The 13,536-nt window shown below is 34.6% G+C and overlaps 1 protein-coding gene across 3 annotated transcripts in view; it reads left to right on the top strand.

Moving 5' to 3' along the window:
- SEMA3A (semaphorin 3A) overlaps positions 1-13,536 on the top strand; it is a 451,042-nt gene that overhangs the window by 397,462 nt on the left and 40,044 nt on the right. For all 3 annotated transcript variants that reach the window (XM_014739188.3, XM_070264479.1, XM_001491234.5), the window contains 4 exons: positions 6,626-6,768; positions 8,815-8,929; positions 9,020-9,089; positions 11,475-11,619. In XM_014739188.3, the coding sequence (XP_014594674.1) occupies positions 6,626-6,768; positions 8,815-8,929; positions 9,020-9,089; positions 11,475-11,619 (473 nt within the window). The remainder of the gene's footprint in view (positions 1-6,625; positions 6,769-8,814; positions 8,930-9,019; positions 9,090-11,474; positions 11,620-13,536) is intronic.

The raw sequence follows: 13,536 nt of genomic DNA, 5'->3' as shown, positions 1-13,536 counted from the left end.
TAGCTTCATAAAATGGGGAAACATGCTTTCTGTTGTTTTAATCTTATCGATGGAATTTGATTTTGAAAAGTTGCAAAAAGATAATTAATTTTACTTCATTAATTGTCTAACACAAAAGGATGCAATCAATAAAGGAAATGCTTCTCCTAGGTTAAAAGAACATTCATAAAATTTCAGAAGAACATTTTGAAAACCTCCTGTTGTGTAATAACTCCTATAAATAGTTGCAATTTAAAGAAGCATATCTAAGCATTTCTTTAACCAGGAACCTAAACATTGTTGAGCCTATGATGAGTTCTACTCATCCTAAACACATTAATAAACTCTATCAAAAAGCAAGGTAATGTGATTCTTTCTTTTAAAAAAAGAAAGATATTTTAATTCAGGAGATTCATTCATTTATTAATTAATTCATTCACTCATTTAGGAAAGATGCTTTCTTTCAAAAATTATACTTAGCTTGGAAGAAACAGTCAGGAAAGGGCCAGCCCGTGACCGAGTGGTTAAGTCCTTGCTTTCGGCCGGGGGTTTTGCCAGTTCAGATCCTGGGCGCGGACATGGCACTGCTCATTAGGCCACGTTGAGGCGGCGTCCATATGCCACAACTAGAAGGACCCACAACTAAAATATGCAACTATGTACTTGGGGGCTTTGGGGAGAAAAAGCAGGAAAAAAAAAAGAAAGAAATAGTCAGGAAAAAGTAGGGAGATCAGCTTAGAAGAAGAGAGGGGAAAGAAAACAAGTGATTAAAATAGAGTTTTATGGATTCTAATTGAGGAATATGTACCAGGCGCCAGGGAATGGTTTGTGTGTTAAAAGGTGATACACAGTACAAGATGGTTTGGAGAAGGTCAGGCCAGAGGCAAGGAAAACAAATTGAATGTGACTGCCAAGAGAGAAGAAAAAAGGGCTTACATTTGGGTAGTTGCAGTGGGACAGATTAAAAATGTGCTAAGGGAAGTATTTTGTTAGGAATAGAAGCTGAAGGCAGGAGAGGGAAAACTGTAGGACAAATGCCTGTCATTACAAATATGAAAATGAGGATAAAAGAAAAAGAATTAAATGTTATCCAAGAGGAAGAAGCTAACTTCCTTTCATGTTATGTGAACTACATGCCTATGAAGATAGTGGATATGGTGTTTTCTAGAACGATAAGCAGGTTGACCAAGGGATTAAAGAATGACAGCAGTGGTCACTTCTGCTGGAAAGATAAGTCAAGGTTAGTTTGTGGATGACACTGATTGCCCTTAGTTTATTTTCTATATTAGAAACACTGTGATTAATGTAACGGACAAGGTTTCCCTCTTTCCTCTTGTGCTAGAAAGCTTGGAGCCAAAATTGGGGCCCATCTTAAGTATATGTATTGACAGATGTAGTATCTACTTTTAGCCTTGTTACTGGCTCAGAGTAAAATCAGCATTATTGAATATTTTATTGTACCAATAGCCGAAGATAATCAAAGGAGAATGAGTATCAAGTTCTATTTGATGATTTGGTAATTCCTGTTGATTATCAGTAGAACATTATCAGTGGTGAAAGATGCCGAAACCTAGATAGTGAAAAGTTGAGATGCAGGTGTTAAGTAGGGCGGGGAGTTCTGAGTACAGTTGCTCTCTGAAGTCCTGTGGCTTAATGGATGCAAGAAATCACAAGGGATTCTACAGGACAGAATGGCAGTGGCAGGGTTTTCTTTTCTTTTCTTTTTTTTGCAGGATAAAAAGATTTTAAAAATAAATATTGGACACAGAGAAAGAGTCATTAGAAAGGGGAAGATTGAAAATCCAAGGAAGAATGCCTTCTTCCCTTCATTTTGCAACTCCCTGGTTGCTAGATTTCTTCCTACTTTTCAACACTGTTTTCAGTGCTTTAGATACTAGCCTCTTTTCTCTTTTTACTCTGTACCTTCTTAATTACTCCATTGATTTCCATTTCGAATAACTTCAGCTCTAGTCCTCAGTTCTTTTCTGAGCTCTTGTCTCGTGGGACAACTTCACAAGTGTTTCACTCTAAAGATGCACTAAACTGAGTTCATCTCCCTTCCTCGCTCTTGTATCCATCCCTCCTCAAGTGTTCCCTATCTCAGTAAATGATTCCTATGCAATCAATTGTTTAAATCAGACATTTCTTTAATTTTTCCATGATTTTTCTCACTACTGTTTACGTTCAACATCTTATCAATGAGCGTAATCCATCAATTCTATTTTTATATAATCTCTGCATATGTCCCCTCTATCATACAGATCCAAATAACCATCATTTTTCACCAGTCTCCAGAATGGTCTTCCTGCCTTCATTCTGGCCTCACTATAGTTTTTTCTTTACAGCAGCCAGAGTGATTTTCTTAAAATAGAAATCTGATAACGTTGTTACTAGGTTTATAGCACTTCGCTGGTTCTCTTGTAACCAATAGCATAATAAACTCCTGAACAACACTTCTTTTGTATTCCGGCCTCCATTTAACTTTCTGTCATCATCTCGGACCATCTCTCTCTATAGTGACCACTCTCTGTGTGCACAACATTCTCTGTTGTTTCTGTGACCTCGCACATGTGTTCCTTCTACTTGGGAGACTCTTGGTTATTCTTCAGATCTTGAATTATATGTAACATCTTCTGAGAAAAACTTTCCATAATTCCTTTAAGGCAGGAATTGATCCCTAATCCCTAACAATTAGGAATTCCCTTTTATTTCCCACTGCATTCTTTCCAAACTTTTATTTTTGGTTTTTTTTTGTGCAGTTTAATAATTGCTTTGTTTGCTAGTATTCTCTCACAGACGTAAGCACCATGTAGACAGACAACACTTCATCATAATATCCCGTAATATTCCACAATCCAGAGCACAGAGTAGGAAATATTTGATAACGCAAATATAAATGGTGAGTGATTGTGTGAAGAATAGAGATTGTTATTGGAGCAATATTCTGCAGATTATTGGGTTGGGAACAAATAGAGAGAAGCTTTAGACTTAGAAATGAGGAGATGTCAGTTTTTCCCCAGAAAGGAAGAAAATAAAAATTGAGGAGTGAAGGAAGGAAAAGGAGGGAGTTCTTACGAAATGGCCTTGGTCTTATCAGTATAGTAAATAAGTCCATCTTTGGAGAATAAGTGAGATTTTGTACATTAGTTGATGTGAAAACAATCAGAATGATTTTAAATAGTTGCTAATAATAAATCTATGGTGAGCCACTAAATAATTCTTTAGGAACACTACAATTCTTGTTTAGGATAAATAGCTTAAATTTATAGCACATCCATTTACTATGATTATATAATTTTCTTCATCCTTGCTTAGGTATGGGGAGAAGGGAAAAAGGGTTCTGGGGCTTTGTAAGACAGGTACAGTGAAGGTTCAGAAGGCCAAGAGGTTCTAGGATGATAAAGAAGATGATTAGGATGTTCAGATTGGATAAAGAGGGGAGTTCACCAGTGAGGGGAAGAATAGACTGACAAAATAAGAGAGAAGGGTAAGAGGACAAAATATAAGAAGGAAGGGGAGGACAAAATTTTGGAGATTGAAGAAGCAGAAAATGACTAGTGAGCATAAGTTTTGTTAAAAGAGAAGATTTTCTAAGTTGGAAAGAAGAATGTCTCCTTTTAAATTTTTGCAAGACATCAGCTAGAGACCTATTTTATTTTGAAATAGGAATGAATGTATTTCCAAGTATTAGATATAACCTAAATTTCTTGAAGAGAAGTTGCATTAAATTGACGTTGTTTTTCTTTGATATTCTCTTTTTCTATTTTAATACATTTGGCACTTATTTACCACATAGAACTTTATTTTAGGGCTACATCTGAAGCTATGTCAAACTGTTAATTCACCTACAAAATCCTCCATGCCTGTAGTATCGGATATTAAAAGAGAGACTAAGATTGAAGGCCCTTCCAACAACAGAGAGGGAGACATGATGTTTGATAACACCTTCTCTCATGCCCACACACCAAGTTAAGAGAACATGTAGAATATTGTTCACTTTATTGTCATTTTTGTGCTTCTAACATCACTTTTCCTAGATTGTAGCTTTCTGAGAACAAAGGATATATATTATTCATTTTGTTTGCTCCACATTGTCTTGCGTGCATTTGTGATCAAATAAAAGATAGTTGGATTTAATTACTTGACATTCTTTAAGTTATTCAACTGTTTTATATGAACAACTACACTAACTAGGGGGTAAAATTAGACCAACCTCTCCATTGCTCCAGTAGTAAAGTCGAAGAATGTATGATTTTTCATTTGAATTTTGTTTCTGGATTATAATGAACCCAAATCAAAATAACTGAATTTGAAATAAACCAAATTTGAAAATTACGCATCTGAGATCAGAGAAGTAAGAGTCTTGCCAAAGGTCACAAAAGTTGCAAGTGACTGAGCTGAGTCCTTTCACATGTATGTTTGTGTTATACATGTGCGTGTGCATGCACATGCACACACACATATGCTGCATTTATAGGAGCCTAAGTTTGTCAGTGTGGTAATAATTCTTTGGTTTTTCACGCTGTAATTCCTACCATGTCACGTTAATTATTCTGCTCACCATTCATCATGACACAAACACATACACACAAATATATTTATGTATGAACAAGTAAACATTTATGAAGAAAAATAAGCTTTGCAACAATTAAGATTAAAATAATGTATTATTTTATGTATCTTTTAAAAATTCTAATACTAAGTAATTCCAACTTTTAAATTATTATTCTCCTACCCTTATTCCACTGGCACACTGAACTTTAAATGTGAATAGGTAATATTTCATATGTTTTACTTTACTTACAGAGCCTGTATGATTTGCCTGAGAAGGAGAGTAGAGTACAGCCCTGTGAAAATACTAAGTGCTTGGTCCCAGAGCAAATGTTAAAAGAAGGTTACAAGCACAGAACACATGATAATGATGATTGTTCACGGGTGTGTAGATTAGGACTCAATAACATGGATAAAGCTAGTTTCAGGGTTCTGATCTCTTTCCTAGTCTCTTAGGTATGGCGCTGACCTGTGTGTGTACATTTCATTGTTAACTTGATAACATAATACACCATGGGAGTAGAGGTAGCTTATTGTAAGAATTTAAATACCTGCAACGTCCTAAGTGCTTTCAGTGAGACAAACTCAGCTTCTTAGTATATTACATGTTAAAGCCATGAAACTATTACAGATTTTTATATAGTTAGTATGAGCCACAACCATATTAAGCCAGGTATTTACAACAGTATTTTTTGAAGTGGGGCTCTAAACATCGCTAATATATCTTCTGCATAATCTAGGCTGTCTCATTTTTTCCTTTTTTCTTTCCTTCCCTCTTTGCACAGATATTCATTGAATGCTTACTATGTTTTAAGCTCTAGGCTCAAAGCATCAAATAAAACATGCCAAGTCTCTTTTCTCTAGGAACTTATATTCCATTGCGGGGGGCAGGGAGACAGACAATAAGCAAATGAAGGTTAGGTAGAGACAGAGACATGTATCACAGCAGGTGTTTAATAATATTAGGAAGAAAAATAATGCATGAAAATAAAGAAAGAATGACCAGGAGTTAGGATTTCAGGGCTTTAAATAGGTTAGTCAACAAAGATCTCTTTGTTAATGTAATATTTGAACAAAGACCTGAGTAAAAGTAGAAATTCAGTCTTTAGGATATATGAGGTCACAAAGTTACATAGGGAGGAAAAATTTGAGGTAGGACTGGGAATTCTTGGCTGAGAACAGGAAGGAGGTTGATATGGCTGGCTAGCAGTAAGTTAGGGAAGAAAGGGTAGGTAGAAGAAAAGGCATGTGAGGTAGCAGGGACCAGATCATAAATGGCTCCCGGTCACTAGGAGGATTTTATATTTTGTTGTGAGAGGTTTGGAAAGATATAGGGGGGTTTAGAAAGGAAGTGACATATCAGAGGTTCACTCTGGCTGTCGTGCGAAGAAATAGACCGAAGTTGGTAAGGTAGCAACACGAAGACTAGTAGGGTCTATTGTTGGCAATGGTGGTCTGGGAGAGTTGAGTAGTAAAGGACGTGGTAAGAAAGGTGATGAATAGGAATGTACTATAGATAGAACGTGGGATGTGAGAGACAGAGAGGACTCAAGGGTGGCTCCAGGGTTTTTGGCTTGAGTACCTAGTCAATGACATTGTCATTTACTTAGATGGGAAACAACAGAGAGAATTTGTTTTTGTTGTCGTTTTATGGGGATCTTATCTCTCCCCTCCCACCCAGTCTTTGCTGGAAACTGGAATAGAACAATTGGTAGTTTGATTTAAACTATTTTATGCTTGAATGGAAGAATAACAATGTTGATGGCAATAAGTAATATTTAATAGCACTTACAGTTTGGAAAATATTTTAATATGCAGTAATGTATTTGCATTATGTGATCACACTAAGGATTTCTGCACCTACTCCTAACTATCCAAAAAAGAAAGTCATGAATTTTTTTGAGCTATAATGTGATTTGTAACATACTTTAAAATGCATAAAGAATAGTTCACATGTGCTGAACAAAGTGGACTAAGGAAAGATTAGTTCTTGAAATATGTCAAATGGGAGTTAAGAGAAAGTGAAAATGGACTGTAATGGATGGTATTATTTATCCAACTTGAATTAATATGTATGCTATAATTTGTCTCTCAGATCCGAGGTTCATTAGTGCCCACCTCATCCCAGAGAGTGACAACCCTGAAGATGACAAAGTATATTTTTTCTTCCGTGAAAATGCTATAGATGGAGAACACACTGGAAAAGCCACTCACGCTAGAATAGGTCAGATATGCAAGGTGAGGTAAAAAAAAAAAATTGAGAGAATATCATTGTCCAGTCACAGTTTTATTTCTTTTCCACCTATGTGCAAATACAATGAAAAACATGGCTAAAAAACTTGATGATCACTATAAATATTTAGGTGATAAAAAATGATTGAAAGCATAGTTGCTTATGAGTAACTCGTCATAGTTAAACATGCAGGTAGAGCAGGTGAGGCATTATTTCACAATCATGTTAAATGATCTTAGTTTGAAATTCTAGAGAAATAAAATCTTTTCATATCACCTGGGAGAATATACTTTTTTGTATTCTCAGACCTAGCACAGGTTTTCTACAATGTGTACATTTTGAATGAAACTTTGTTGTTGGAATAACTAAAGTGTTAATATAAGAGAGAAAAGCGTTAAAGCTTATTTTTATAAATTGATCATAGCATCTTATGTACACAGACATGCACACACACATGTAATTTTGAAGCTTTGAACTTTATCTATGTGAGGTAATTCATTTACTATGTGGCACAAAATCAGATGTAATATTGCATTATAATGCTATGTAGAAAAAAATTGCTCAATAATTTCTTACAGATGAATTAGTATTGGTGTGAAGATATGATAGCAGTACTCGTCTTTCCCTCCAGACTGTACAGTGCAGTGTATAAGCAATATGAATAAAGCCAGCTGTTATTATATATTAGGCACCTTTCATCTCAAGAAAATCACAAAGTCAGATCCAGTAATTGTTTTAAAATGGAATTCTTCTGGTTTTCTTTCTTTGAGGAAGGTTAGCCCTGAGCTAACATCCGCTGCCAATCCTCTTTTTTGCTGAGGAAGACTGGCTCTGAGCTGACATCTGTGCTCGTCTTCTTTTATTTTATCCGTGGGATGCCTCCCACAGCATGGTTTGATAAGGGGTGCATAGATCCGTGCCTGGGATCTGAACCAGCGAACCCCGGGCCGCAAAGCAGAGCACACAAACTTAAACGCCATGCCACCTGGACAGCCCCTGGAATTCTCTCTTTTTAAGACAATATTATGAAATTTTAAAAATCTCTATTTTTGGGGGGTATCCTCTTTTCTACTCCGATTACCATCTAATTATTTATTTCTAGTATAGTAAATTACTAGAAATGCAAAAGTTTTAACTGTCTGGAAACATATAAATAATATGTGAAATATATGAGAATCTTTTCTCCACAAGATTTAGATCATATTTAAAAGCACTACTTACAAGGGTTAAAAAAACTTTATAGTATATAAAATCATAAAAACGAAATGTAAATCACTGTTATAATTTTGAAGTAACATTTATATTCCTTCATATATATGCACATAAATTATATTTTTAAATTTTTGAAAGACTGTAAGTGACCAGTGAATATATACCATCATAATAGAATTTACTGCTACATTAGGTTAAAATTAAGTTTCATTTTCAGTGAGGGGACACTTTTTCAAAATGTTTTCTCTGGAGTAAGTTTCCTTTATTAAGGTTTATGCTAATATTTTTTCAACATGCTATTTGTATAGTTAGAATTGTATCACCTGTTTAAGCTTATAAAATATTCATTGCTAACGTGCTTTTATTTGGGAGGTATTTTCAGTGTGAGTTATAGGGAATGTTTTATTCTTCCACTCAGTAAATACTCATTAAGTGCCTGCTGTGTGCTAATGTGTTCACTACTGTGAACCAACCTACTTAAGTAAGATCTCAAGAAATGCACATGTAGGGTGGAGAAACTTAAGCCAAACCAAAACAACCATGAGAGTAATAATTATTCATTGCAGAGTGATGACAGAATGGAATAAGTAAAATAACTTTTTAATGCTAAGGGACATTTATTGTAAGTCATCCCTGGAATAAAGTTGGAGTAAATAGATGTTTAACAATACAATGAGAAAGCATAGTTACTTGTATCTAGTCATTTACAATTCCTCATTCCTTATTTTGAAAAATGAGTAATTGTATTTTGTATGTGTCTTAAGATTTGAAGATAAAAGAAATATTTGAAATCATCATTACCATGCACAGTTTCTAAAACCAGTGTTTCCTCCTTTCAGAATGACTTTGGGGGGCACAGAAGTCTGGTGAATAAATGGACAACATTCCTCAAATCTCGTCTGATTTGCTCAGTGCCGGGTCCAAATGGCATTGACACTCATTTTGATGAATTGCGTAAGTAGCTGATGTTGTACAGAGAATATTTGTTCAGACTTTGCCATAACCATCAAAAATGCAACTTTCCTCAATTTTGTTTTCAAACAGAGGATGTATTCCTAATGAATTCTAAAGATCCAAAAAATCCAGTTGTATATGGAGTGTTTACAACTTCCAGGTAAACAACTTTTTACTGACTTACTGTCATAGAAACTTCATGTCCTTTACGTGCTTTCCAAGTATTCACAATTTGTGAAAACATGTTTTTGAAATAACAATGTTGACTTAATCTTTGAGCAGTTGTGCACTCTTGGGTGGCTGAAATAAGTTATGACCTAAATATTTTTTAATGAATTTTAGCAAAGAATATCATCACTATAAATAGAATGGTGAAAACCATATGTCATGTCCTATTTATGTATAGCTTTGACTTTAAAAATTTCAGTGAAATGTTGAGTATTATAAAAATGCAGATCTGAGTTTTGATAAGACTTTTTAGTGATATAAACTAAGGGTGGAAAGACTTTTCCCTCTTCTCTGGCTCTTCTCCCTTCTTCTCCACCTCCTCTTCCTCTCGCACCCTCTCTCTCTTTCCCTCCTTCTGTCTTTCTTCACCCTCTCCTCCCACTCCTCCTGTCCCCTTTCCCCATCTCCCCGAAGGCCCTTGCTGTCAATCAAGCAGCAATTATCTCCTGACTATTACATTCAATATAAAATTTATGTTATCTGAAGTTGTTAACAGGAACATATATTTGCATGCATATAAATAGGGATATGCAGTCGGATAAGGATAAAATGTTCACAAGAAAAGTAAATTAGAATCAAGTCAGGAAAAGTTCTGCAATGGACTGTGATGGTATAAAGAGAAAGATTAACTGCATGTCCAACACTGATCTGTTCTGTATTTATTAATGCCATTACAAATTGATTGACATTTTTACTTAATAATTTTAAAAATAACATGTGGAAATTGAGAAACCCATATTACTAAAACTATATGCAGTTTCCCATACCTAAATATTTCTCCCCTTGGTATAAAAACAAAATGACAACTAAAATAAAAAATGTGAGGGGCTCAAATTAAATAACCCTTAATCTGATTCTTCTGCTTCCTCATTGCTTAGGACAGTGGTTCTCAGCCTTGAGAACGCATCAGAATCACCTAGAGAGCATGTCAAAATACAGATTGTTAGTCCCTACCCCCAGAGCTCCTGATTCAGTAGGAATGGGATGGGGCCTAAGAACTTGTATTTCTAACAAATCCCCAGGTGATGCCCATGCTGTTGATCTAGGGACCGCACTTTAAGAATCACTGGCTTAATGGGTAGAATAATTTTACCCCTCTCCTTCAGTGAGGCGGAAGTCTACAAGTTAGTCTTCACAGCCGAGTCATGATAAAGTCTTTCAATGATAGCTGATTTTATCAAGAAAAAAGCAAATTATATAACAATGAAAAGGTACATACAAAACTTACAAACTATGATGTAGCAAATATGTGTTAATTTGCTATTCTATTATGAAAGTATTGTTATTAAATTCTATAAATATTTACTGAGATTTACTGTGTGTCAAGTGCAACATGTAATTGATCTTACAGAAAAGAAGCCAGGCATGGTTTCTTCCCTCGTGAGGCTTGCACTCTACCAGACACTGTTTATATGCAGCAGTTTCTGATAATAAACTCTTATGAACACGTGTTTTTCATTTGGTCTGATTTATATGGAATTTTCTATGAGGAGAGATCGGTTAAAAGATAAGCATTCCATATTTTAAATGTGTACAACTGTTTTATATCTTTGTGTAAATACATCCCTCAAGCAGTGTTTATGTAAGCAAAATAAAACGGAAAATCGTGGCAACTCATGGCAAACTTCCAGTTTGTTCAGTTACCTGATTTTGTCTAGTAAAATACTGGGGATAATTGCCATAATACTCCACTTTTACTAGGGTGTAATAGGTACTAATGTAAAACCATTTTCTGCTTTGGGAAGAAATGATTTTAAATGCCTTCATACAAATCAAACTCTGTTACTTGATCTAATACTTTTGGTGGTTTTGGAATTTAATATAATGTAACACATCATTTGACATTGACTATTCATTTTCTGTACTACTTTCAGCTTATAAAATGACTTCTTATAACATTCTTGCTTACTTAAAAGTTCCCTGGTTTCAGTAATGATGTTTGAGTCTTAACATATTACCAAAGTTTATATTTTCCTTTCTATATGATATCAAAACTAAACATTACTTTTTAGACAATCATGTATATATGTTTTTCCTATCAAAGTTTATATATGATATAAATGTATATAGTCTATGAATACTAAAAATGGTTTCATCCATGCCTTCTACTTTTGAGAAATTATAATTTTTCTTTTGTATATTGTTAAAATATATACATGTAACTAAAAAGAAATTCCCAAAAACTGTCTGAGATTGCTAAGAATTTATGTTCATGTTTTGATAATTGATATATGAAATTTAAAAACCCAGTAGCAACAGTTCTCATGCCATTGTATAAAGTTGAAAGTCTGTTTGTGTTCTCTGTCTCTTTTTTCAGTAACATCTTCAAGGGGTCAGCTGTGTGCATGTATAGCATGAGTGACGTGAGAAGGGTGTTCCTTGGTCCGTATGCTCACAGGGACGGTCCCAACTATCAGTGGGTGCCTTATCAAGGAAGAGTCCCCTACCCACGGCCAGGAACTGTAAGTGGCCTAGGTGTTTAAAATATAAAACAGAAATTTTTGCTGAAGGTTTAAAAAAAAGTAGCTACCAAAAAAATGTTAAGTACAGGTAATGTAAAACGATTCCAAGACTATAAATGAAAGCAAGATAAGGGTTTTCTGTGATACAATGGAATTCTACATTTAAAAATATGCTTTGTACAGACTTTGTGTTCAGTGCTTATCTGTTATTAATACTCGGAGTTTTTGAGAAATAGAAAGCGAATGAGCAGACTTATTTATTTTCTTTTCTGCATGGATTGTAGTGAAAGTGGCCTTCAAAAGAGTTGAAACAATTAAGATACACCTGGACTTGTTCTATCTAATCATAGCAAAGGCTCAAGGATTGCGCATTAAATAGGAGAAAAAAAGTTTTTAGTCGATGTTATCTTCCCACGGAAATGGGACAGACCCCTCACTACTTGATATGTGAAAGAAGATATGCAAAAAAATCTCATAGCAAGAGCAGAGCCTAGATATTTTAACAGACACTGTCTACTCTCACCAGCCCTTTCCTTTTCCCTCCAGCAACCCTGGACACATTCAAGCTTAAAAAAAATTGGACAGAAATCAAAATAAAACCAGCTTTGAATCTTTAATTTAAAGTAGGGAGAAAAAAAGAAAAAGACTTAAATATGGTTGAAAATTAGTGAAGTCATCATCAATATGATGATGTCAAAAGTAAAAGAATATCTAGATAGAATGATCCACTTAAGTAGAACATTTTCTAATCCTAAGAATCTTTAAGGAAATTATTTCATATAACTTGCATTTGAAGTTTAGCCATTACTTTACTTTAACTTCAGGGTTTTTTATTCTGTTAAATTCAAGTACATTATGTTCTTATATGATTTTATTAGACACACGATGCTTTTAATATTCTTGTTATTTCTGTATTGCTAAACTTATTTATGAGCAAATTGAGAATTTTACCTTTTATTACTTCTAGCTGATGGATCTTGTAGGTTAAAAAAAACCTTAGTTAACTTTCAGAAAAATAAATGAACAACATGGAATATCTCTTGATTATATGAAGTCAAAAGGGTTTTATAAAAAGTCTAAGGTATTTATCCCATTTCCTAATGGTAAACTGTTTTCACTTTGTTGGTGGACAGTTTTTTATAGCTATAGTTGTTTATATCTGTGACTAATTAATGCGAGTGTATTCTAAATATAAACCAACTCTTTCTAGGTTCACTTCAACAGACTTGGTGGAATTCCTTCAGTGTGCCAGATATTGTGCTAATATTTGCTATAAAGTTTTTGATCTAAAGATGTGTCCAATATATTTGGAATTAGTAGTAGAAATTAGAAATTATTGTGTGCCAGAACTTGTTCCAAGAAATTTATACCTATTTATATATATTACACTTAATAGTCCAGGTTTTGTTCGCATTTCACAGTTGGGGACTCCGAGGCAAGGAGAGGAGCCAGGATTCAGTCCAGGCAGTTTGGTTCCAGAGCGTGTGTTCTCACTTACTCTTCATAGAGAGTTGTTATAACATGAACTATAGGCACCAAATGCTAGAGGCAGAAGGCAGAAAGTATTGCCTAATCTAGGAGTTAGAGTTAGAGAGGGGCTGCTAGGAGGAGATAACACCTAACTCCATGAATAAAATTCACTTGGGATGAGTTCATTAATCCCCAAAAGTGGCAGCCGAGAATGTGTCATTCCGTCAACCCTACTGAAGAGAAGCATATTAAGTGACCTTCCAACAATGTGGCAGTAGAATGGCATTTTCTTTATTTTAAAGAAAAATCTACAGCTCTAGATACAGAAATAAAAGGAGAGTAAGGCAAGAGAATGAGACAAATTGTAACAAAAATCTATAATAAATAAATCCCTCACTTTAATTTTCAATCACGTATTTCTAAATTTTTGCGAGCTATTTTTAAATG

Source organism: Equus caballus, chromosome 4, assembly GCF_041296265.1.
Source record: "Equus caballus isolate H_3958 breed thoroughbred chromosome 4, TB-T2T, whole genome shotgun sequence".
NCBI classification, from domain to species: Eukaryota; Metazoa; Chordata; class Mammalia; order Perissodactyla; family Equidae; genus Equus; species Equus caballus.
The sequence above is the reverse complement of the archived record's forward strand: the minus strand, read 5'-3'. Positions and strand labels throughout refer to the sequence as shown.